This window comes from Enoplosus armatus, chromosome 7 (assembly GCF_043641665.1).
Source record: "Enoplosus armatus isolate fEnoArm2 chromosome 7, fEnoArm2.hap1, whole genome shotgun sequence".
Taxonomy (NCBI): Eukaryota; Metazoa; Chordata; class Actinopteri; order Centrarchiformes; family Enoplosidae; genus Enoplosus; species Enoplosus armatus.
Window position 1 is genome coordinate 2,719,910 of NC_092186.1, and position 23,988 is coordinate 2,743,897.

The following is a 23,988-nucleotide window of genomic DNA, read 5'->3' on the forward strand; positions in this document are numbered from 1 at the left end:
ACATAAAGATCACTTTATTGTTTGACCGACAGTCTTCCCTCTAATGCAGCTTGAAACTAGCTAATAGTGACATTTGAGTTTGTTGGTTTTTGTTTGGTTTATGACCAGATACCTGCAAGACTTATGACAGTCATTATCTTCAGCTGTACTTTGTGCTAAGGGCTAATTAGCCCTAAACTAGCATGCTAACACAGCAAACTAAGAAGGTGAACTTGGGAAACATTATACCTGATAAACATCAGCTTGTTAGCGTTATCACTGTAGCCATGTTAGCATGCTGATGACTGCAGACTCTTTGTCTTGTTCTCATTTGAAAACAGCAGCAGCTCAAATTACACAGAATTAACGGCTTACAGAAGGAAGAAGAGCAAGCAAAGGAAGGGCTGCACAGAGTCCAGATGTTAACGAATCCAAACGTTGTATTTGCAGTTTCTGAGTCAAGACCGAGCATGCCTCACACTTGTCGAGCATGCCTTGGCGCAGAAGCACCTGTAAGCCAGTATTCGCTCCTGACTTTGACCAAGGACAGTCTCCCACCACTCTGCCACCCAATAAACTCAGCAGCCATTGAGGAATGTAGCATGTGTGTGTTTGTGTGCAAGCGTGTGGGATTGTGAGTTACGTGTGTGTGAATGCAAGAGTGAAAGTAAGGGAGAGAGCGAAGCGGGAAAGACAGTGTTTGCTGTTTATGATTTATTGCAAGCAGTTGTTTTCCATTAGCTCAAGCATAATTGCAGACTCGGTGTGGATGACTTGGTGCAGAAGAATTTCTACCCATCATATTTTGGGATATGACGGTAAATCCAGCAGCTCCACTCACAGACTTTTTCATTTCTATCGACTTAGTCTAGGAGCTTTCGTGTGCTCGCTGTGAGTGATTCATGAAGATAATAAACTGCTCTTAACTTTTTTCTCATGGAAAAAAAAAAGAGGTCCCACCTTACCATCGTGTTATTCCCCGTGGCTAAATGACATTCAAGAACACGCCTTTGCCTGCACACAAACTCACACAGACACCTTTTTGCCAAAAGAGCATTCCAGTGCCGGCCCTCCTTTCTTAAAAGCTTGAACTCTGAGTCTGCGTGAGCATGTTTTAGTTGTAAAAAAGTCTAGTTAGGCCTACTCGACTTCAGGGGGAACTCTAAATGAAGACAGAAGAAGGAGATTGTCACAGTCTTATGCATATTTAATCTGCTGAACAAAAGCTTTTAAAAACTGTAGAACAAATCATTGAATTCAACACATTTACCTTATGTGCTCCATATGGGAGTCTCTTTTGTCCTCTGGCTGAGTTGAATAATTTTTTAGGGTGTATACCTGAGGCGTAGTCCCAGTGTTCCCACCCTCTCCCATCTGCTGCCATTCGTGATTAGAGACAGGATAAGGCTTGTACACTTTAATGGGTTTATAAGGTTTCCTGACACATTGCAGGGAGTGTGACGGTGTGTATGTGCAGAAGCTCTCTTGTTTGAAAGGCTTGGGGATAGGAAATGACTATATTGTGGAGCATGAACATTAAAAATCTTGGAGTGATATTTCATCCAGCCCTAAAATTCAATAAACTGGTAAATTAAGTTGTTTAAATCCGGATCATTTCCTCTAAGTCGTGGATCTGAGAAAGTCGTGCCCTCATATCTTTCCAGCTTGACTACTTGGGCTTCCTACTGTTTGGTATCATCCAGGCAACTTTTCTCACTTTCCAGAAGGCTGCAGCGAGACTATTAAGTCAATAAAGAGTGACTTTGTTGTGCCAGTTCTCGGAAGTCTTCACCAGCTCACTGTTACTCTTAGAGCTACATTTAAAATCCTACTACTCCTCTATAAAGCATGATCTTGCCCCAACATTTCAGAGATTTCTCTTTGGCTGCACTTTATATATATTATATATCCTTTATATTCAGTTATCTCAGTCCATTGATGTCTTTAAAGTGTTCCTTATATTAACAATCATTTCGTCCTGTAACGTGAAACTGGCAAATCCACACAGAATTCAACCCTGCAGCTCTATGGAGGTTTTCAGCCTCTTTCAGCTGATAGTTTTGGTTTTATGGCACATTCATGATGTGATTCTGTCTCAGCACTCTCATTAACCCTGCCTCTAGCAGCAGCAGGCTGAGACGATGCCATTGTACACTACCTGCTCAGAACCAAACAGCTTATGAACAAAGTGGAGCGTCTAGCAGCTAAAGAGCGAGATCTTTTTTTCAGCAGTTGGTGGAGATCAAACCAGAGCTAAAAGGAGAGTAAATATTGGTCTTACGTTCATCAGGTGAACACAACACAACTACAGATCAGTTAGTTTATTAGCAGTCAGAAGTATGTGTTTGTGGCCAAAACAATCTAGAAATGCAGCCTCAAGAAGAAACATAAAACACACTTTTACTCAGTGGCTTTCAACTTTATCTAATTTTGTCACTTTCATTATTTTTTCTGACTTTTCTGTAATTTTTCCTGTTTTTCTCATGGAATACTGTATATTTTTATCTCTTCAGGTCTAATTAAACAATCTGGGAACAAAACAAAAAAAACTGCTCACCACGGCACAGACAGAACTTTGACTCAACTATGTTGTGTTAAAACTGTGCATCTCCAAAATGTTTTCACCCTTGTGACAAAGCCTGTTCCAGATAGTCCAATGGGTTTTTAAAAGGTTGATTTAGGTGGAGACGTAGCAGAATTTTCCCAACCTGAAGAAACACTTAATCCTTTTTGTTTAACTGAAAAATTCATGTGAAGATTGATGGTTTTCACTGGGCGGTGATGACGTGTGTGTGTGTAGCACTATGGGCGCCAATTCAGGTCAGCCTCTCACAGTTGTGTGCATGCCCTGATTTAAAGTGCAAGATGTCACTGAGTAAACCGATACTTGTTCTCCTTCAGCCGTTATGACCTTTCAGATCAGTGTTAATATATTCGACGCCCTGTGATCACCTCCAACTTGGCTCCGTCCCACAGGTGAGCGGAGGGAAGCTCCGCGGTGAGTTCAGGCTCCACACCCATGAACACACCCATGATCGGCTGGAATCAAGGGAGGAGTGCTTTTTATTAATCCTACTATCAAGTGAAACCCCCTATTCCAACACACACACACACACACACACACAGCTATCTCCTCCTGTTTGCAGTGCTGTGCTGACTCAGACCACTACATGTACAGACAGCTCATCTCTTTTCACTCTGACACTCTGTAAGAGGAGGAGCCTTTTAATAGTTTTGTTTTGTTTTTTCACTGTCTGAAGGGCTGTCTCATCTTGTCAGGTCCTTGGCAGCTTCAGCCTGTTCATGTCCTGAACAATGTGTGTGTGTGTGTGTGTGTGTGTGTGTGTGTGTGTGTGTGTGTCAAGGGAAAGTTTTCAGTCATTAAGCGAAAGGATTAAAAGGGGTGATGAGTAATAATAATAATTGCTGGTGTTCAGGGTGTGGCTGCTTGTTCAACATTGTTCTCAGGATTTAAAGGCATTACAGGAAACCAGGAACATGAATAAAACCACCCTCATGACTAGATTTCATTGTTTAGTTAAGACCTGATTCACACAGACATGCAGTCACTTCAGTGCTGTTAAAAGCGTTCACATTTACTTTAGTCCAGACCTCCAGACATCTTTCGATCTGCTAATCAGTGCTAATCAAGTCAAACGTCGACCTCTGCAGTGAAGAAGACTTGGTAGTCAAGATAAAAGACATGTCAAATATCTGTAAAGCTTTTTACTACGTTGCTGATGTAAGAGTCTGCATAATGAACAAAATGCAGAGCCGGTTCTGCACTCATGCATGGGCGCGGCCCTGCAGTGTCTTTTCTGCTCATCGCCCTCAAGGCTAATGGCATGCAGAGGTAACATCCATGCCTGCACCTGTAAAAGCAGGTGGTGCAGAAAGGACAAATGCACAATAAATTATGTCCACAAATAAGGCGTCTCAATCAGCAGATTATGTTATGTCTAATAAATGTGGTGACCACTAATTGTGAAAACAGGGATCACGTGTAAACTGAATTAAAACATGAATGAAATAAAAATGAAGGCCACTGAAGGTCACCACTGAATCTGAATCCAGCATTGAATCCTTTTATGAACTGGCGTCCTGTTCATTACAGAACGGACGATAAGATTTTGCTCCTGATGTATTAAGCACTTAATGGTCCGGTTCCAGATCACAGAGGTCAATACAGATCTGGTCCAGTGCTTACGCTAGTTTGCCATCTGATTTGAGGTTTGTTTATTGAACTTTGGTTCACTTTGAACTTTGGTTCAATAATTAGTTCAAAGTTATTTCACTGACTTTGAGATAACAAGTTAAATAAAGCTGCATCAACAAGTTGTCACGGTGACATTTGCAATAATTACAAATCTGCAGTACATTTTACCAGTTTGAAAAGTGAGTGATTCATTAGAGTATTAAGTATTTACAACTATTTCTGCTGCTTTGGAGCAGAGTTGGGTCAAAGGCAGCAGAGGCTGCTCGCAGTGACTGAATTCAAAACTAACCTTTGCAGATATGCATGAATTATGTTATATAAATAAACTTGCCTTGCCTTGCTGGTATAGTTCTCATTGTTATGAGAAGAAACACCCACGACTCATGTTAACAAGCATTAAAGACACACAACAAGTTTCCAACATGTGTCCTTTTTCTCTGGAGGGTTTTAACTCTCAAACAATGTTAGTCCTGTGTGGAGATAAAAGATGCAGTGAGAGATGAATTCGACCACGAGTTTAATGAATTGGGGTATTTTATTAACTTGGAACTGGATCCAAAATCCAAACCGCCGTTGGAAGCAAAAACTAGACACAGCGGAGGGTGAGACAGAAGAGTGTGTCCTTCATATGTGACTCATTTATGTTTTTCTTTAATTATTGAAGGGCTTGTGAATAGTGCATTTGGATTTGTTTTGTATACACAGACATTATTTGCACACACTTTCAATGTTCTGATACTAACTCTGCGGTGGAGGTTAGGGTGGAGCTGGGTACGTAGCAACCAGAAACTAAAAGACACACACACACACACACACAAGAGTAGAGCCAGGACTTTTATACTGGAGGGTTTGACATTTACACATTTTTAATAGAGCACGCTGAATCATAGGGGGTGAGGAGAAATAATGACCTCTTACTCTCGTGTTTGCACCTGTGCAGGTGTCTGTGTGAGAGAGAATGAGCATATGAGGGAAGATAAGAGAAAAACAAGGCTCATTCATCGCCTGAGGATCTTTGCATCAAAGGTGAAAGAGGTGACTGTGCAGGGAAGTGGTGAGAACTGAGAGGAGCTCTGTGTTCAGTTTCAACATGGCTGCCTGCATCTCCCATGTTTCTTGTCATGTTGTTTATATGATATTAGTGCTGTTATTGTACTTATATAGTACATCTAAGCATAGTGTATATCTGTAGGAGCTGCAACAAATAGGAATATATGTGTCCACTGTGTATCGTGCTGTCTGGTTTGAGGCAGCAGGACAGGCGAGCAGGCAGGTTGCGGGCCGCTGTAGCTCCCTGATCCTGTGACAGAAGTGTACCTGTGCAGCAGGGTGACACGGATATGCCTCCTGGGGGTATTGAGACAGAGCCGGGGAGGGGAGGAGGGAGGAAGGGGTGAATGGGAGGGAGGGGCCGTTAGAGAGCTGTCTCATGACACCTGAACCAATCTGGGTCACTGGTCTCATGGAGACAAATGATGGTGCTCCACCTCCTCGTGTACAGAGGAGCTCTTTCTCTCCAGGCCTGTCAGTAGAGGAGAGACTCTCTGATGTAACTTTATGAAGAAGACTTAAAGGACCAGAAACAAATGCACCTGCTAGCCAGATCTAGATCTGTATGAGAGGAGCCTCCGAAATCAACACACAATGAAAGTTCCTTGAAGTTGCTTTAATAATATAATTGAATGCAACACTATTCAACACCTGGAACGACTCTAAAAATGTCCAGCAGGTGTCCCTGAAACACTACCCGCCTTTTTTAAACAGCAGTGAGTGTTTTTGAACTTTGGACAGACCCAGGCTAATTGTTTCCCCCTGCTTCCATTCTTTAAGCTAAGCTAGGCTAATCGCCTCTCAGCTGTAACATCGCACACAAACACACGTGATTGATATTCATCTTCTCATCTAGCTCCTGGAAAGAAAACGAATACCAGTATTTCCTAAAATGTTGAAAGGGTTCCTTTAGAGCGGCTGAATAGCAACTGAACATCAGTTAATCATTACCACGTTCATTCGGTTTTATACGAATAATAACCAACTCATTAAACGTAAAGTGCTGACAGTGACATTTAATTTAATTTTGTCTAATTTAATATAACTAGTTTTACTGTTTTGAATCGGTGTGTGTGTGTGTGTGTGTGTGTGTGTGTGTGTGTGTGTGTGTGGCAGCTCTGGTATGTGCTATTATTATGGGTGCGGTTGGCAGACTGTAACAGATGACACACACACACAACCTCCTCAGCTTATTCTCAGCCTCCTCCTCCTCCTCCTCCTCCTCCTCAATCTTAAACCTTAATATGTCCCTGAGGAGGAGGAGGAGGAGGAGCAGTGGGGTGGGGTGAGGAAGGAGGTGAGAGATGAGTGAGAGCTGAGCACAAGTTGTCACCTCACTGTTACTCTGTCAGCTGCACCCTGAATATCAGCTCCATGTCATTCAGAGGCATCAGGGGTTTTCTATTCACACACACACACACACACACACACACACACACACGTCTTCTCACGTTATCTTGGCTGCCGCCCCCTCTGAGGGAGAATCTGTCACTCACTTGCATCTCAAGGTCACTCACTCTCAGTCATTTGGGAGCAGCTGCAGCCACAACATCTGTACCCGTTTAAAGACGTTAGAATCTCTCTTCCATCCAGATGTGTGAGCTACAGTTTATTTTCTGTCTCGTTAATATGCTGATAATCAATTCATAGAGACAAACTGATGCAAGGACGCGTACTGTGGTCGTTTGACGCCCCCTCGCGGCTAACAGGCAGCACAGCATCCAGAACCCCCCCCCCCCCCACACTCTGACACTCTCCCATTGTCTCCTCACACCAGAAACTAAGCGGCTGCTGCCTATTTATATGACGGTTATGAAAAAAAAAATCACATGACGCAAATCAGCCTCCGCGGGACGTTCAGCAGACGCGTCAACACCAAGCGGCTTAAAAACCTGGAGCAACATCTCCACCTGATCATTTCGTCATGAATCATATTCTCTCGATGGAAACGTGAACGGCTGAATAATCCTAACAAGCTGGGTGTTCAGTGGAGAGAGCAGAGGCTGCACAAAGGGGATCATTGTTGCCTGCAGATGCCCGTCAGTGGTGCAGTCGCCCTCTGAAGGCTCTCCAATCGCAGCGCATAGCGCGACCAAGGGAGGGCGGGGTTTGCCGCCCCCCTCTTCGCTCCGAGCCCCGCTTTGGCACTGTGTCCCATTGACTAGACGGCGACAAACCGAGCAGCATATTCCACCACGTCTCTGAACTCAACACCCTCAAAGTGGACCAGTGGTGACTGGGAGCTCAGATATTCTGGAAATGAGAAACTAAGTGATGCGCACCTCCAGGGGGTCACGGTTTGGACAGGTATGAGACCTGTGGCGCTCATGGATGAGGGACCAGCAGATGTTTAGTGGATCCCAGTGTGGATGTAGCTCCATATTCCACTACCAGCAGGCCTGGACCTCTTCAGCTCCACATGGATGGATCCCGCTGTAGGAGCTGTACTCATGGAATACAAAGCCCATGCTGGTGAGCATGCCTGCCTGTCCGAGTCCACCCCTCTCCGGGAGCCTCTCCACAGACCTCTCCTCCTGACACAGCCTCTCTACTCGGACATCCCCTGGTCGCTTCAAGCCCCCTCGCCATGAGGACGACTGCTCGGTGATTCAGTGCCTCTGCACGGCTGCACGGACTGGAGACCCCCTATTTTTGGATCGGGCTTTTGTTGGCTACACACAGGATTTATCTGCGCTGTGGGCTTTCTTTGTGTCAAAGGGCTTAACGCAGAGTGCGCGGACGGCAACAGAGCGGGGGCTTTGCTTCACCCGCTGTTGCGCCCAGTTGTTCTCTTTTTGGCCGGGCCGTGATGGCAGCCGGCCGGCCGGAGGCGCAGGACCACCCGCCCGAGAACGGCTTCACACCGCTGGAGCACCCAGTGCCCCGGCTGCTGCCGCACATCGACGGCTCGGTTCTGCCGTCTCTGGGGGGCTTTGGGAAACATCAGAAGCAGCTCGTGGTCCTGACCTGGATACCGGCGTTGTTCATCGGCTTTAGCCAGTTTTCGGATTATTTCCTCCTGGCGCAGCCCAATGGCACGTGCGTGCAACCCCTCGCGAACCAGAGTAACTGGACCGCGGCAACCCCGCCGTACACCGTCACCGGTGGCGTGCCCGCGCTGCAACTCAAAGGCAACGGCACCGGGGAGGGATACGGCGACGGCAGCGGTATGCTGTGCGCCTGCAAGGAGTGGAGGCTGGAGCTGCAGACGGGACTCAGTCAGAATGTGGTTACCAAGGTAACGAGTGAGCACCAGATAGACCCACAGTGTTATCTCTCTGACAGAGAAGAAAGCATCATCATCATCCTCATCCTCATCCTCATCCTTCATCCCCACTGCCAGCCTCAGAGCAGAGCCTGATACACAAACACAGCTGATTGACAAGTTACCCACTGACCTCAATGTGTGTGTGTGTGTGTGTGTGTGTGTTGATCTCAAAGAAGCGGATGACTAAAGCTATGCTGCAGGATGAAGCCTACAGAGTGTGTGTGTGTGTGTGTGTGTGTGTGTGTGTGATGAGGTCAGAGAAGCTGTAGCGGTTTGACATTTAAAGATCACAGTATGGTAAATTAATACCAGATCACATATAAAATAATCAAACTGGTGATCAGTTCAGTGAGCTGTGTCCCACTGTCATACATTACATCACACAAAACACTGGCCGGACTACCAACTGGGCAAAGTGGGCAACTGTCCCAGAGCCAGAGAACTAGGGTTGCACGGAGGAACTGTATTAATGTGGACCGCTGACTCTGGCCGACGTGCTGATCTGCTCAGTAAGGATCGGTGCATCCTTGCCCAGAACTGCAGGGACCCTGAAAGCTCCACATTTACTGTGTTTTAACTGGTTTCTGCAAACTGTGAATTTATTTGGGGTCACGCCACACTAAAGCACTCAGGCCTTCATGTGCCTTATAACACAATCTTGACTCCCTGTTTTGAAGAGGGTCCCTGTGTCGAATGTCCAGTTTTAAAACCTTCATTATTTCAGTTTCGTGCTTATATGTTGTTATATGTTTCAACGTTATGTGTTCAGTCAATCTGCGGCTAGTAAAGAAAAACTGTACATGTTGTGGAGAGAGTGGAAGGAACGGGGCCCTTGGGACCCCTCGCAGGTTAATCCTGCAATGCTCTTGTGCAAAATACCAAACTTTAATAACTGACTGTTGCTTGGAATCTAATTAATACAACAGAATTGTGTAAAATGTTAAAACTGTATGGTCAACTGTATGTATGGGTATCACCCAGCTCTGGCATGAATGATTCGGTTTACTCAGATAACGTTGGCGCTAACAGCCCATACATAACAAACCCACACTGGCTGACTTCTCCACATCACCAACGACCCAAAACCCATCAGTCATAACCAATAATCACGTCTTTGCTCCTCTGCACAGTCAGAGGCTCAGCGGGGAGTAAATCTGTAAATCACTGTTAAACACCAACAATACTTTCACACACAGCTGACTCGGCCTGCCGGGCTCTTGTAGATCCTTTCAGGGTCGTGCACAAATACAGAGTACGCATCGTGCTTCCACATGTGTCCTTGGCTGAGATTCAGATGCTGAGAGCTGCAGCGGTGTGTTCACTGACCCATGGGCTTAGAGGAAAGAGTGGTAAAGCTATTGATTTCAGTTATTATAGACACGTGCCCACATTCACACACATGCTGCTCTCTCTCGCTCTCACACACACACACACACACACTCTTTTTTTTTTTCCCTTCAAGATTTGAATATTTCAAAAGCATTTGTAGCATGTTTGCACACTCATCAACCTTCATGAATTATCAAAAAAAGAGTCAGACAGTGAAAGAGTTTGACTTCTGATGGGAGAAGCCCACCTGTCTTTTTGTTTCTGTGCAGCTTTCAGATTAAAACTGCTCAGCTGCCGATGTTTAATTCCCTTTTATCTTATTGTGGGCGGTTTTCTCTGAAAACTCGACTAATGTTTCTCTCTCCGTCTTTGTCTCTTGTTTCAGTGGAACCTGGTGTGTGACTCAGCCTGGAAAGTGCACATTGCCAAGTTCTCTTTGCTGGTGGGCTCCATATTTGGCTACCTAGTGATGGGTGTCATGGCTGACTGGTAAGCTGCCTCTTTTATGTCTGTTGTGCTTCTGTACAGCTTCTGTTTTTGTGCCAAATCATCTAGTAGATGTGGACATACTTTGACCTGCCGGTGGCGCTAGAGGGAATGTCAAAGTCCACAAAGTCTGCAGGAGTTTTCCTCCTCAGGGGACCATGAATATCTGTACCAAATATCAAGCTAATCCATCTGATATTTGTTGACATATTTCAGTCTGGACCGACTGGCTGACTGACTGCGCCACCAGCAGCGCCACGCTACCAGTGTGTAATTCAACAGCAACAAGTCTTTCCAGAAACAATGGGCCTCATTTTTGTATTCTACTCCTAAATCTCTCTCTCTCCCTTCTGTTGTAAATCGCTCGAAGGTTTCATTCACAACAATGTTACCAGAGAGTAAAAAGAAGACGTTCACGCCGCAGAGCTTCGAGTCCTGCCATCAGAAATCGGCAGACATAAAGATAAGAAGTTTAGTTAGATGACACAAAACAAATATTAATAGCACAGCTGTCAACAACATGTCACCAGAGCAGAGCCGCAGAGGAAAGTAAAGAGTGTAAAGAGTGAACGGTTTGACGTGAAGTTAGATGCTGTCAGTACATAATGCTACGATGGGTCTGGACCACTTGTGAATTTCGTACACACCCACGAGAAAAGTGGTGAATGCCACAATTTCTCTCATATCACTCAGACGTGCCGCTGAAGAACAAATCTGTTCGTACGAGTGGTTCTTGAGTTTTTTAGTGATTAGTGTGGCCAATCCACAGAGCCTCCTGTCAACAGGGCCAATTCCTTGAAAGTTGTTCCAATAAAAACTGTCCAGGAGTTACCAGGAGATTGTTTTCAGACAGACATGTTGCTTTTAAATGACGTTTTTCAAGCTGTGAGCACCGCAAACATTTCATTCACCAGACAGATATCTCCAGATCTGGATCTCTCTGCGCGGCCGAGTGAGAAATAACCTTTATTTGTAATTGTGTGAACTGACCCTTTAATTCACGTCATTGTCCGTTAAATTCAATGCGATCGCGTCCGCAGCCTGTGAACCACCTGAGCTGCATCGTGGGAAAAAAAGTGCCTGCATTGTGTCTGGGATCAGTAACCATGGAAACAATGTAAAGAAATGCGCAGGCCAAGGAGGCCTCAGCTCTGACCCGACCCATTGACCTATACTGACCCCCCTTAAACGAGGAAGTCCACAGAGTCTGAAGGAAACAATGACTGGAATGATCCCTTTCACCCGACGGCACATCCAAAGCTTCATTTCTCAGTTTGTGACCGTTTTTAAACACTTTGCTACGTCTTTCTCCTTCTGCTTCTCTCTGTTTCTAAGGTTTGGTCGACACCCAGTGTTGATTCTCTCGGTGCTTTTCATGCTGGTGTTTGGTCTGAGTGTTGCCTTCTCTGTTAACGTCACCATGTTCAGCACCTTGCGCTTCTTTGAGGGTTTCTGCTTGGCGGGCCTCGCTCTCTCCCTCTACGTGCTCAGTAAGTACATGCTTTCACATCCTCATGCCTGTCTGCTTTTTTATTTCTGCGTTCCAGCTCCTGTATTTCCTCATTCTGGCTGTGTCCTTCATTTAGTCTAATCGTTGATGTCGGACTAGTTTGGATCCCTGGAAGGGACGAAGACATTTTAGATGGGAGGAAAAACAGACTAATGTTTGTGTTCTCTTGTCAAACGTTTGAGAACAACAATCCCTGCAAACTGACCAGAAATCTCAATAACCTAAACTTCATCCTCACATTATGATATTTACTGTCTTCATCTTGAATATTGTCATCATCAGCTGTTGTCTTTTATGAAGTGATCTTTTTGGGTGTCTAGGATATCCTCTACCACCTTCTGCTTCTTAAAACGTTTCACCATTTCATTTTTATGATTAAAATGTCCATTTCTTTTAGTTATTAGTTTCTGATATTTGTTTGGTCATACATTAAATACATGTCTTTATCCTGATGAAGGGTGGTGGACTGTAAAAACACCAGGGACTACAGATGGGAATTAGCATTTAGCTGTATCTGGTGCAATAAAAGTATAGTGAAATATCAATAAATGACAGAAATGAATCAGGGACAAATATATATAAATATAAATATGATAAAGCACTGGCACTGTCTGATTTCTTAAAGTGTTGTCAATAAACCAAAACCGAACTATAAAACTCTCAGAAGTGTAAGAAACATGAAGATAGGCTGTCAAACGCAGCCTACAGTTGTGACATTTTGAGACTGTCGTGTTCGATGAGAAACTGCACAGAGTCGCAGAAGCTGAGGTGTATTTCATTATATGTTGATTAATATTAGCAAGCTAATTTAACAATTTAACACGACCTGCTTTAATTCTTAAAGATTGTGGCGCAAATCGGTGCAGAGACGCAAATGCTTTGTGAGAGAGCACATCTAAAATATCCTCAAATATTTCCTCCCACTGTCCCTTCTCCCTGCTGCCGTCCCCCTCTTTCTCACCCTCGGCGGGCCTCTCCTCTTTCAGGCCAGTCGGAGATTAGTCATACATTATGCGTGAAGCGAAGGCAGACTTGGAGCTTGGGTGGTGGGCCGGGTTTTGTCCCTCTCAGCGGGGGGTTCCTGATAAATCTCTGATGATCTGCTTCTAAAAACAAACAAACAAAATGGACGCCTCCGAGCCGTCTGCCGAGAACCTCCTGAGAGTTGAATTTAATCCGTGATGTAAACAATGTTTCGTGGCCCTTCAAGTCCAAGTTACATTTATATCCATCTTATATCTTAAGAGGGTATAAGATGAAGACAACACTGTGACAGAAGTATGGCTGGGGTCACAAAGGCATATTGGGATTAATGTCATTGATTACCACAGAGAAACTGGGTCATTACAAAGAATAAAATGCCATATTTTATTAATTACATTTTCTGCAAATGGTATTTTATTTCAAATCTGTTTCCACACTGCCAAGAACAACACTAGTATTTCTGTATTTGTTGGCTCAAAAGTAATATGACAATAATGACAATAAGTGTAATTTCAAAATTTCAGTGTAGCACTACAGTATATCCATAAAATTACTGACACATACTGAGATTTAAATTGCAATTCTTTTTTCTATAAATCTGAACTTCAGGCCTGTATTTATGTATTAAACACGATAAGTTTGAACCAGTCAGTCAGAGAAATACTTGACCAAATATTTATTAGGATATTACATACATAGTATACGTGACATCAGTCAGTAATACTTAAACATCATCGTGACATTGAGCCTTAATTTGTATTATTAAGAACAAAGTCTGGTATATCAGAGCTTTTAGAAAATTCAGATTTGTTTTTGTCATGAATGTATTTAAATCTGTATGTAAGTATGTTTGGGGCGTGTGTGTGTGTGTGTGTGTGTGTGTGTTGTGTCTTTTTTGGTGCTAGAAACTGCAGTTTGGCCAATTTATCTAGTTCTCGATGGTTTCTTCTCTTCTGTAAATCCAGTTTATGGCTCCTCCTCTCCCTCTGAATCCGTCTCTACAGTTCATGTCACACACACACACACACACACACACACACACACACACACACACACACACACACACACACACACTCTCACTCACACACACTTTACTCATGTTTGCCAAACAAAAATACCTGTAATGGGAGGCAATGTTTCTATATTTCACTTGTTTGTGTGCTCAGCGTCGACAATGATGGGATAAGTAACTGTGTGTGTGTGTGTGTGTGTGTGTGTGTGTGTGTGTGTGTGTGTGTGTGTGTGTGTCTTTGCTGTTGGTGTGAGAGAACAGATTGTACGCATACACTTTGAAGTGCAACAAAAAGGTGTTTTGTGTGAGTTTGTGTGAGGTGTAGATGAATACAGTAGGAGGAACAGTCGGCTCGCTGCCACAAAATGACTTGCTTTGAAGTAAACTCACAGTGTGACAGCAGATAATAGACACTGCCGTCCCATTAACAGTAGAAAACAGGTAGAATAACAGCACACAGCGTATCATGAAGACATGTGAAGCTTCCAATAAACACGTCCTTAAAGACTGAATATGAAACTTCTCCTTGCTGCACCTTGTTTCCCCTTGTGTTGTTTTCCAAGTGAGGTACAATAGTCCCCCTGCAGCACAGGACAGAAACACTGCAGCCAATCAGCAGTTTGGCAGTGACACACTGGCCCTGTTTACACCTGGCATTAGAAAGCAGCTCCACATGCATGTGTCGAGTGACCACTTGGGATCGGATCTCACTTCCTTGCTCTATATGCAAATAAACGCAGCACATGGAGTGAATGTGGTCTGAGCAATCGGATCTCAATGCGTCCTTAATGCGTCCTATCATGAATAATAAGACACACACCTGGCATTCCCAGGCAGTCTCCCATCCAAGTACTTACCACAGCCGACACGGGTGTGCTCAGGGTTGTATGGCGGTAAAATCTGGGAAAGCGGCGACATCACTAGAAAGAAGTCCTACAGGGAAAGAAACACAAGCACTCAGGGGATCACACGGGTTGTTAACAAGCCACCAGCGTGTCCAATCTTATTAGGAAGAGAAGCTAAACATCCATCGCAATTAACAAATCGACCTCCTGGTTCAACTTTGACCCACTGTACTTACCGTAGTTGTGTGCTTGCACAGTCCTCTTGTGCAATGAGGGACTTTCCAGGCCTGTTTCAGGGTTCTCTGCCTTCCTTCTGGTCTTCAGCAGGTGAAACACCTGATCAGATGGGTCACGTGACTGACTTGGCCAGTTTAAAACATGCTGCTGTTTCATTACGCTGCAGCACTGTGCTAAAATCTGGGGGCTGCGTATGAAAAGGGCCAGATGTTTGCCCCCATTATAGATTCAAATTAACGCTGAAAGCCAGCACTTTAACATCAGAGTCACTGTTTCATTTTAGCTCCAACATGCAGGAATACAGAGCCACCATTATCAAAACACATCACTGTCCTAAAACTGTTCTGTAATATCAGGTAATGTTTAAACACAGCAGAGGCATATTATTGTAGAGTCTGTCAGACTGCTGAGTGCTAAACAGGCAGCAGCGGGAAGCAGATCAGATAGAGAAACACAGAAATACGCACACATATACTTTATTATGGATGATTGTACAGTAAGTATGCATGTGTATGTGCTGTGGCTGCATTGTTCCATCTGTATTATCCAGCCTTATCTCTCCACAGAAAGACTCTCCCTGCCTGCCTTTTCTTTCACCCTCTGTCACTGTAAAGGCAGCTCTGAATTTCTATTTCTAAATCCAGCAGCTCTCTGGCCCTTTCCATTTTCACTCTATGCTTCCCTCGACTCTCCTCTGCCCCACTCACCCCATCCTCCTTCTCTCTCTCTCTCTCTCGCAACCATTTTATTACTAGCAGCACTCTCACCCTCACTTTCTAATTTTCTCGAGGCTTATTTGAAATCTCTCATCGTTCGGTTATCTCTCTGCAGCACGCAGCGCATAATGAACTCCACTGGAGCAGCCAGCAGACGCTTTAGTTTGCTTTGCTAATATAAATGTGTTGATGTGTGTGTGTTTTGTGCGTATTTGGTTGTTGCACCAATTCTGCACGGGTTTATTAGTTTATAATTTAGCACCTACCTCGGGGCCGTCCTCTGGGAGCTGTAAGGAAAGAGCTTCCGTCTCTACATTTGGAAACAACATTCTGTTTGTAATCCCACTTTGCTATCATGGCTGTCATTATCCAAACTCATCTGGAAGATATTATCATGTTAATACAAATGTTGTTTGGGCAAGAAAGTATTTAAAGACAAATCATTGAGGAATACGCCACTGAAAATCTGCCTTTGGAGTATTAAATACTCTGTCGCTCCTTCACAGCGGACGCCAGATGTAGTCAGCTTGGATTTACAACAGTTTCAATGGCAACTCAAAGTCACGGCAAAAGAAGCATCAAACGTCCATCAAAACCTCTTAAACCACCACTTAATCCATGTCTCTGACATTGATCCATGAGCTCAATATGTTCCCAGCAATCACTGATGAAAAAAAAATGCTAATGATCTAATGATGCTATTTCCTGTGAGCTTCAGAGCTCTGAGGAGGCGATGGTGTGTTCAGCTCTGTTGTGGAGAAACCATGAATGGAGCTACAGATCTGAGACTCGGACTTTGTCAGACTTAAGTTACGGACACAGGGACCTGAGACTTGACTTGGACTTAACGGCTGAGAGATTTGACAGTGGGTGTTGTCTTGTTGTTTCAGGTAGCAGGGAGACAATGAAATGTATAAGTATTAGACCCCTCTGGCCTCATTCAAGTTAATAAGGGAGAGACAAACTCTGTCTGAACGCAACTGTAATTAAGACTTGACTGCCAATAAACTGAAGTCTTTCGAGATCAGTTCTGGGTTTGAACAAACAATGGCAGAGGAGTAGATTGTGCTGCAGGATTCATTTACAAAGTTTCTGCAGATGTTTTGGTATGTTTTTCCCATAAAACTGTGTCAACATTTGAATTCAGTGTACATTCTGTGGATCCCAGCTGACTAGAAGCTGCTGTAGCAAGCTAGAAAATCTTTCAGCGCCACTTTTCAAGGACTACAGGGAGTCAGCATTTGGTACTGAAAAGAGTTTCGGTGAATGAGGTTTGCATGGAACCAGAGGAATTAGGCTGCAGTCGCTTTTACACCAAAGAGACAAGGTTAATGTCTTCCTCTGCGTCTCTGCTCCGTAGTGACTTGTATGTGATGACAGACACATGCAGTACATCTAAGTCTGTGTGTGTGTGTGTGTGTGTGTGTGTGTGTGTGTGTGTGTGTGTGTGTGTGTGTGTTGTTATGAGCTGGGGGGGATGACTACTGCTGACTCAGCTGGGGAGAATAACTGTCCTGTCATGCTGTGCCCTTGTCAAGCCTTCTGTTTCGCATCCCGGCCTCTCTATGGCGTCATCCGGGATGAATTGTAATGCGTACGTTTGGAGATCCTCTGACTTCTCTGGTGCAACCAGCAGCAATCTTTTACAGACCAAACAATTATTCGATAAATCATACGGTCTATAAAATGTTTCACAAATACGATTTCCTGAAGCCCAATGTGACGTCTTCCAATTGCTTGTTTTGTCCAACCAACAGTCCAAACCCGAAAGAAAGACGCTTTACTGTCTCACTGGGTAAAGAAGAGCTGCACATCCTCCCCTTGGAGAAGCTGTTTCAGCATTTTCTTGCTTGAATTTAACAAATCAGCGATTCATTTTCTGTGGTTCGACCGATCGATGTATTGACAAATCATTTCAACACTACATTTCTCCTTCTCTGCAAATCTAAAGTGCATATCTCCCCCTGCACCCCACCTATACTGTACATCCACGCGTCATACACTCACAAACACAGACTGTGGTTCTCACTCACGCTGTTAGACAGCCAGTTGTCCCTCCGCCCTGTTCTCATGCCTCAGGCAAGGTTAGCCAGGGAGCAGCAGACAACAGAAAGTGTGTGTGTGGTGGTGCTGTCAGCCATTTGTCATCAGAGATTAGTTTGGCCATTAGATCAGCTGCTTTTTGTTGCCCTCTCTTTGTTTTTAGACTCCCTTTCTTCCATTATAGTTTTTGTTTTCATCTCCCGCTGCAACTGTTCGCTTTCAGATGTAAAGACAGTGGAGAAGCTGCTTGGTGAAAGGAGGAGGAGGAGGAGGAGGAGGAGGAGGGAGAGGAAGGGGGTAAGGAGGGCGGGTAGAGGTGGGGGATGGTGGCTTTACAAAGGGTGAGGGAGCCACTTCAGCCCCGATGAGCATGAGGGAAGAGTGGGCAGGAGGGAGGGGGGGTGAGGGAGGATCAGCCCACAGGGGGGGCAGTGAGATAATCAGCACAAGGAGAACCATTCTCCCACTCAGCTGGAACAAAAGGTCCTTGCCAGAGTGTGTGTGTGTGTGTGTGTGTGTGTGTGTGTGTTGACATCCCAGGAGAGTCAGTGGGATCAGAAACCTCCCCACAGAGTTGGGGAGTGGTTTTTGTTTTGCGAGGTTTAGGGATGCATTATCTTTGCCAAGGTACAGTTGATTTCTCAGGTCTGTGTGTGTCTCAGTCTGAGCCACGTCTACTGGCTGCTGTGGACGGACGGTGGACAGAGACACAGTGTTTTGTTGTTTATCAGAACAGACAGCAGTAATGGAAACACTGTACATGTAAACGGGCAGCGGAACAAGTTGAAAATGACATATTCACCTTATAAAGTCGGCCAGTCAAGCAGACACAAAGCAACATTACCATCTCCCTGGAGTTCACGGTGTTGCACAGCTTTCCGGAGCAATGAGGGATTTTTACCGACATTTCAGGTGCATTCGCGTTCAGTTTTATCCCAATGAAGTGGGTTAGGTAACCTGGCTGCACTACTTTTACTCAAGCAAAAGGTCTAAACACTTTTTAAACTAATGGCGCTGTCAGTCTCCCTTGATGCAGACAGACGGGGTGAAGAGAGAGTGGCAGACAGGTTAAGGATTATGGGTCACTGTAATTTCCTTCATCTGATTTGGTTCCTGCAGGGAAGCTTTTTGGACAAATTACCTCTAAACCTGTCCGCCTGGAGCTGAAGAGATTTCCAGTAATACCTTTATTATTTCTTTCTCAGCCTTCCTGCTTTGTGTTCTAACAGAATCATTTTCTTTCTCTTATCTGAAAATCTTTGTCATCTTTCTGTCTCTTTCTTTGTTTTCCTTTCTCCGTGTGTTTTCTCTCTCTCTGCCTCCCTCTTGCTGGTCTTTATTATCATTCCTGCAGTGATTCCACTGGTGAATGGAGGGACTTTTTCGTGTCCTTTGGGGGGAAAAGTAATTTGTATTCTGCTCCTCTCTTTCTAATTTCTCCTCTCCCTCCTCCCTCTCTTCTTCTCCACAATAAAAAGTGATGGCTCATGAGGCTAGGTTAGAGAACCCCCCCCCCCATCCCTCCCTCCTCACCCACCCACAATGGTCACCTTCAAAAAGACCTTGCCATATGGGCCAGGCCATCTGGACTGTACCATGTTACAGGCAGGAGGGGATGGGAGCCCAGTCGGAGGGAAATTAAGGGACGGTTACAGCGAAACGGTCACAGAGCAGCTGAACCCTCTCAAAAGCCTTGACGTGTCGTCCATCCTAAGTTCAAAAAGAGGTCTGGTGTTAAACTAGTGAGTTCTCCGGGGAAGGATCAGTAATAAAAGTCCTCAATAATTCAGAGAGGATATTCAATACTGGCCCCACCATTAAACAAACACACACATCACACTCTTCCAGGCCATTAAGGCTGCTGCTTAGTTTCTGATGGTAATCACATCCACACATACATCTTATACATAATTTACATGTCTCCGCTGGTGCACCAACAATACAAGAAGCTATATTTTATGCGAAACTAAATCTTCCTCTTTGTCTCCTCTCTCTCTGTCTCTGTATTTTAGGGATCGAGCTTTGTTTGCCAGCCTGGCGTTTCTCCATGACCATGGTGGCCAGTTTTTTGATGGTGGGCGGGCAGCTACTGATGCCAGGGGTGGCCGCTCTGTGCCGCAATTGGCCGGATCGGGATGACTGGCAGGTCCTGCAGATCGTCATAATCAGCCCTTTCGTTCTGATGCTGCCCTACGTCTGGTGAGTCCCACCCTCAGAGGAATTCCACAGCCGGGGGTGGGGGGGGGGGGGGCAGATTCTTCTAGCGCTGAGCCAGGCGATGGCTCGTACAGTACACAGTGCTGAGCACACTCTGCTTCTCCTAACAAACAATGCTCTCTTTCTCCTGTCGTTTGTCTTCTTCCCGCTTTCTCAACACATTCTGTTCTCATCCTTCTTTGTCTGCTCTCTCCGTGTCTTTCCCATTCCTCCCTGTTTCTCACTCTGCAGGATTTTTCCCGAGTCGTTGCGCTGGTTGCTGGCCACCCAGCACTACAGGCGGTCCAAAGCCATGATGCTGCGCATCGCCAGAAAGAACCAGGTTGACATGACAACCGAGCCGAGTGGAGTTCTTACAGGTGAGGAAGATTTCAGGAGGGACATGATCTAAAATCCATTTCACTATGAATATTCACTTCATGATAATCGTTTTCATCATCTATGTTATGTTGCAGCTGCTTCATGGTGTGTGATGAAATGGACATGCAACGAACACAAAGACACAGAGTCAAAGATTTCCTTTTCATGTGTGCAGACATGTTGTAGTTTTCAAGCAGCGCTCCCCAACTGTTTACATGATGAAATGTCATTGCAACCAGATAAACACATACATGCTCCTTCAGATCTTTGGAGATCAATAAAGTCAGACTTCTGTCTAAGGCTGCCACTAAAGGTGATTTTCAGGAGAGTTTAATCTGTCAGTTGCTTTTGTGATTCATAATTTCATCATAAAATGTCTGAAAGTAGTGAAAGCTGCCCATCACCACTTCCTAGAGAATTTCTTGTTTTCTCTGATCAACAGAATAAAAGCCAAAAATATTCAATAAAAAACATAAATTTGATAATAAATTGTCCTGCAACCGTGCAGTCCTTAAAGAAGTGACCTGTTGGTGATTTCCTTCACCTAGATCTCCTCTCTCTGCCACTGACACCTCTTCCTCCCCTGTCTTGGTGATTGATCCATTGTTTCCGCCTCCCCCAGTGGCCAAGCAGACAGATAGGTGACGAGAGTGTGCAAAGGGATGTGTTATATCCATCTAAAGGCCCCACAGCACATTAGCTTGTCTGTGCTGAAGGTCCCTTAGCGGCCGGTCTCTCATTACCTTCTGAAAGGAAAGGTCTCAAGGTGTGCGTTTCATGTTTCCTACCAGAGCTGGAGCAGGAGCTGCACAAGAAACCCCAGAGGACCTGCATTGTCAAGATGATGAGCACCAGGAACCTGTGGAAAAACATTGTGGTGCTGTGTGTCAACTCGTAAGTGTGTCGCGTTTGTGGCTGGGCTTGTTCAGTTCCTTTTCAAATCAAAGGCAACGTCCGTTGTGTTGGGAGAGCATGAATTACACATGAGCTCGCCTCCCAGAGAGAAATGAAGACATGTACGTGAGTGTAAAGCTCACTCGCCCCGTGGCAGACGCATGTCTCAGGTACCACCTCCCTGTCCACGTTCTCATTCTTCCTTTGTGTGTTGTTTGTGCAGGCTGACAGGTTATGGGATCCACCACTGCTTCGCCCGCAGTATGATGGACCCGGAGGCCCAGCCCACCGCTTTGTGCCACGCCGACTATTACACCATGGCTGGCATCGCTGTGGCAACCTGCCTGGCGGTTTGCCCCGCGGTGGGGTTGATGGGTCGGCGTGGAGGGCTGCTCACCTTCATGATCATAACAGCCCTGGCGTCGCTACTACAGCTGGGCTTACTCAACTGTGAGTAATACACAGAAGGACTGTTCGTTAAGTCCTGCAGCCTCTTGTTAATTATTACTACACCTGTCAAACTAGAGATAAAACTGTGATTTTCTTTGATTTAAGACAGAAGCAGATAAAAGCAGCTTCTCATTTTCAGCTGGCGATCATTGATTTTGATGCCTGAAAAGACAACTGTATTTTATCGGCTGTAGCTAGCTAGCTAAATAACATTAATTATGTGAGTTCCTGCATAAGCATCTTAACTATCGACTTGTTGTTTACATTGATGATATCATGCTAACTTTGTGCTGTAATGCTAAAGGCTAAAAGTTCCACGTAAAAAGTCAGCAGGGATCCAGGTCGAAGTCTTGGAAATAGAGGAGCGATGTTGTTGTTTAAGCTAGTTAGCCCTTGTGTTAATCTGTGGTATTACAAGGAAAAGACTTATTTCTTGTGAACTTGAAGTGATGATTACTCTAGAAGAAACACAAAACGTGTATGAGGAGTAACCAATGAGTTAAGCAACTTTATTTCAAGCCAGTAGCAGGACAGACCTGCTAAAGTCTCCCAAAACGCAAATATAACGTTAGCATCATCCAGGACCAGTTCCTAGTGGATTTGTTAGTCCCGAGGCTTTTTCTAATATAAATACAAAATAACACACTTACCTAATATTATGCAGTCCCTTAGCTTTGGAAGTAACGCAGGTTACAAGCTAGTTAGCCAGGCATGCAAACATTAGCATCTCACCTCAGGGCTGAAAAACACTTTTGCTCTTGTGGTTTTTTGTTTTTTAGGTCGAGAAAAAAACCCTCCAAACTATTTGGATGGTGGATTTTTCTTAAATATCATTCTTACTAGTGTCCCATGTAGAGAATACTCTGCAGCTTTGACACACATGCTGTGCATAGTTACAGCTGTTAAGCTATAATGTGACAACTGCTGTTCGGGGAAATGTTTAGCAAAAGAAACATCAGCTCAGGAAGTTAAGAAAAAAACATCTTGGACACTAAACAGAAAGTTGAAATTGAACAGCAAACAGAGAGTCCAGGTCAGCTCTCAGTCTAATAGGAGCCTCCCCTCATTCGCCCTCTTTCGACCTACATACTGTAGTCATTATTTCAGGCCTCGGCGGTACACTGTTCAGAGGTCTCCTGCAGCCTTTGTTATACGGCTTGTTTTGAGTCAGCACTTTGCTGCCCTTCATGCTACTGACTAATGTCATGTTCTCCTCTCCTCCATCCTCCATCGCCCACTAATGGAATCCAGTGATTGGGAAGTATAGCCTTCGCCATGACACAGGTACAGCCACAGTTTGGTGATTTATGTTCTTATGATATACTGTAGTCCCTGGCTTTATGTTAAATTCGCTGTTGTTTGCGTCTCTTGTTGGGTGTTTCTGTTATACTTACGTCTTCTCGTCGTCCTCTGGGCAGTTCTGCGAGACACTCTGAACAGGAAATTCTCGGTGGCCTTCTCCATCATCGGCATGTTCTCCTCTCATGCAGTCAGCACACTCAGCATTTTCTTTTGTGCTGAAATCACTCCCACTGTCATCAGGTGAGCCTGGATGGTGATAAACACATAATACAACACTTACATACACTGTGTGGCTGCACTGGAAGGCGGGGGCTGAAAAGTCTGTCATCGTGTGGCACAAGGAAGGGGGAGTGACGTTCAGACCCCGTTTGACAGGCGCTTCATTTGAAGCATACTGATACCTTTAGAGCTCCTGTTGTTAGTCATGTCAGACTTCCTTGGTAATGTACCAACTACACCTTCTCTCTCTCTCTCTGTGCAGGGGTGGAGGCCTGGGCCTGGTCCTGGCCAGCGCCGGCTTCGGCATGCTCACCGCACCCATCATGGAGCTCCACAACCAGAAGGGCTACTTCCTGCATCACGTGATCTTCGCCTGCTGCACTCTGCTGTGCATCATCTGCCTGCTGCTGCTGCCTGAGCCGCGGGGCCAGCCCCTGCCGGAGAGCCTGGCTGACGGAGAGACCTTCACCCGTCAGACCCTGCTCCACCCAGGAGAGCAGCACCTCCTTCTCGCCAAGAGTGACGGGGACTACTCCCGCGTCCACGACACGCCGTTACACCTCTCAGCCACTGGGGGCGCTACAGTGGCAGTAGCCACCGCTCTGGCAGCGGTACCCGCCACATACGCCCTGGCGACTGGTGGGGAGGTGATTGGAAATCGTGCCATAGCCAATGGGGTGTGAGCATCATAGCAATAGTCTGCTACTGTGCTATTAACCTGACTGAATCGTCATTGAAAAAACTTTTAAGGGAAAAAAGAATCATTCGGATGAACCAGACGAACTCGTGTAATAGTGAGGTCTGAGATGGTGACGATAGTACATTTGTGTAGTTTGTAGTGACTATGATTCTTTCAGGAGTTGCCAAAAAA

The 23,988-nt window shown here is 45.1% G+C and overlaps 1 protein-coding gene across 1 annotated transcript; it reads left to right on the plus strand.

The window, feature by feature from the left end:
* The first annotated feature begins 8,054 nt into the window (after nt 1-8,054).
* On the plus strand, nt 8,055-23,800 carry LOC139288069 (solute carrier family 22 member 23). The gene is made up of 10 exons (XM_070909318.1): nt 8,055-8,483; nt 10,228-10,331; nt 11,664-11,818; nt 19,688-19,874; nt 20,124-20,251; nt 21,044-21,146; nt 21,370-21,596; nt 22,848-22,880; nt 23,015-23,138; nt 23,380-23,800. Exons 1-10 carry the CDS (start codon nt 8,055-8,057, stop codon nt 23,798-23,800), a joined length of 1,911 nt encoding a protein of 636 aa, XP_070765419.1.
* Nucleotides 23,801-23,988: the final 188 nt, after the last annotated feature.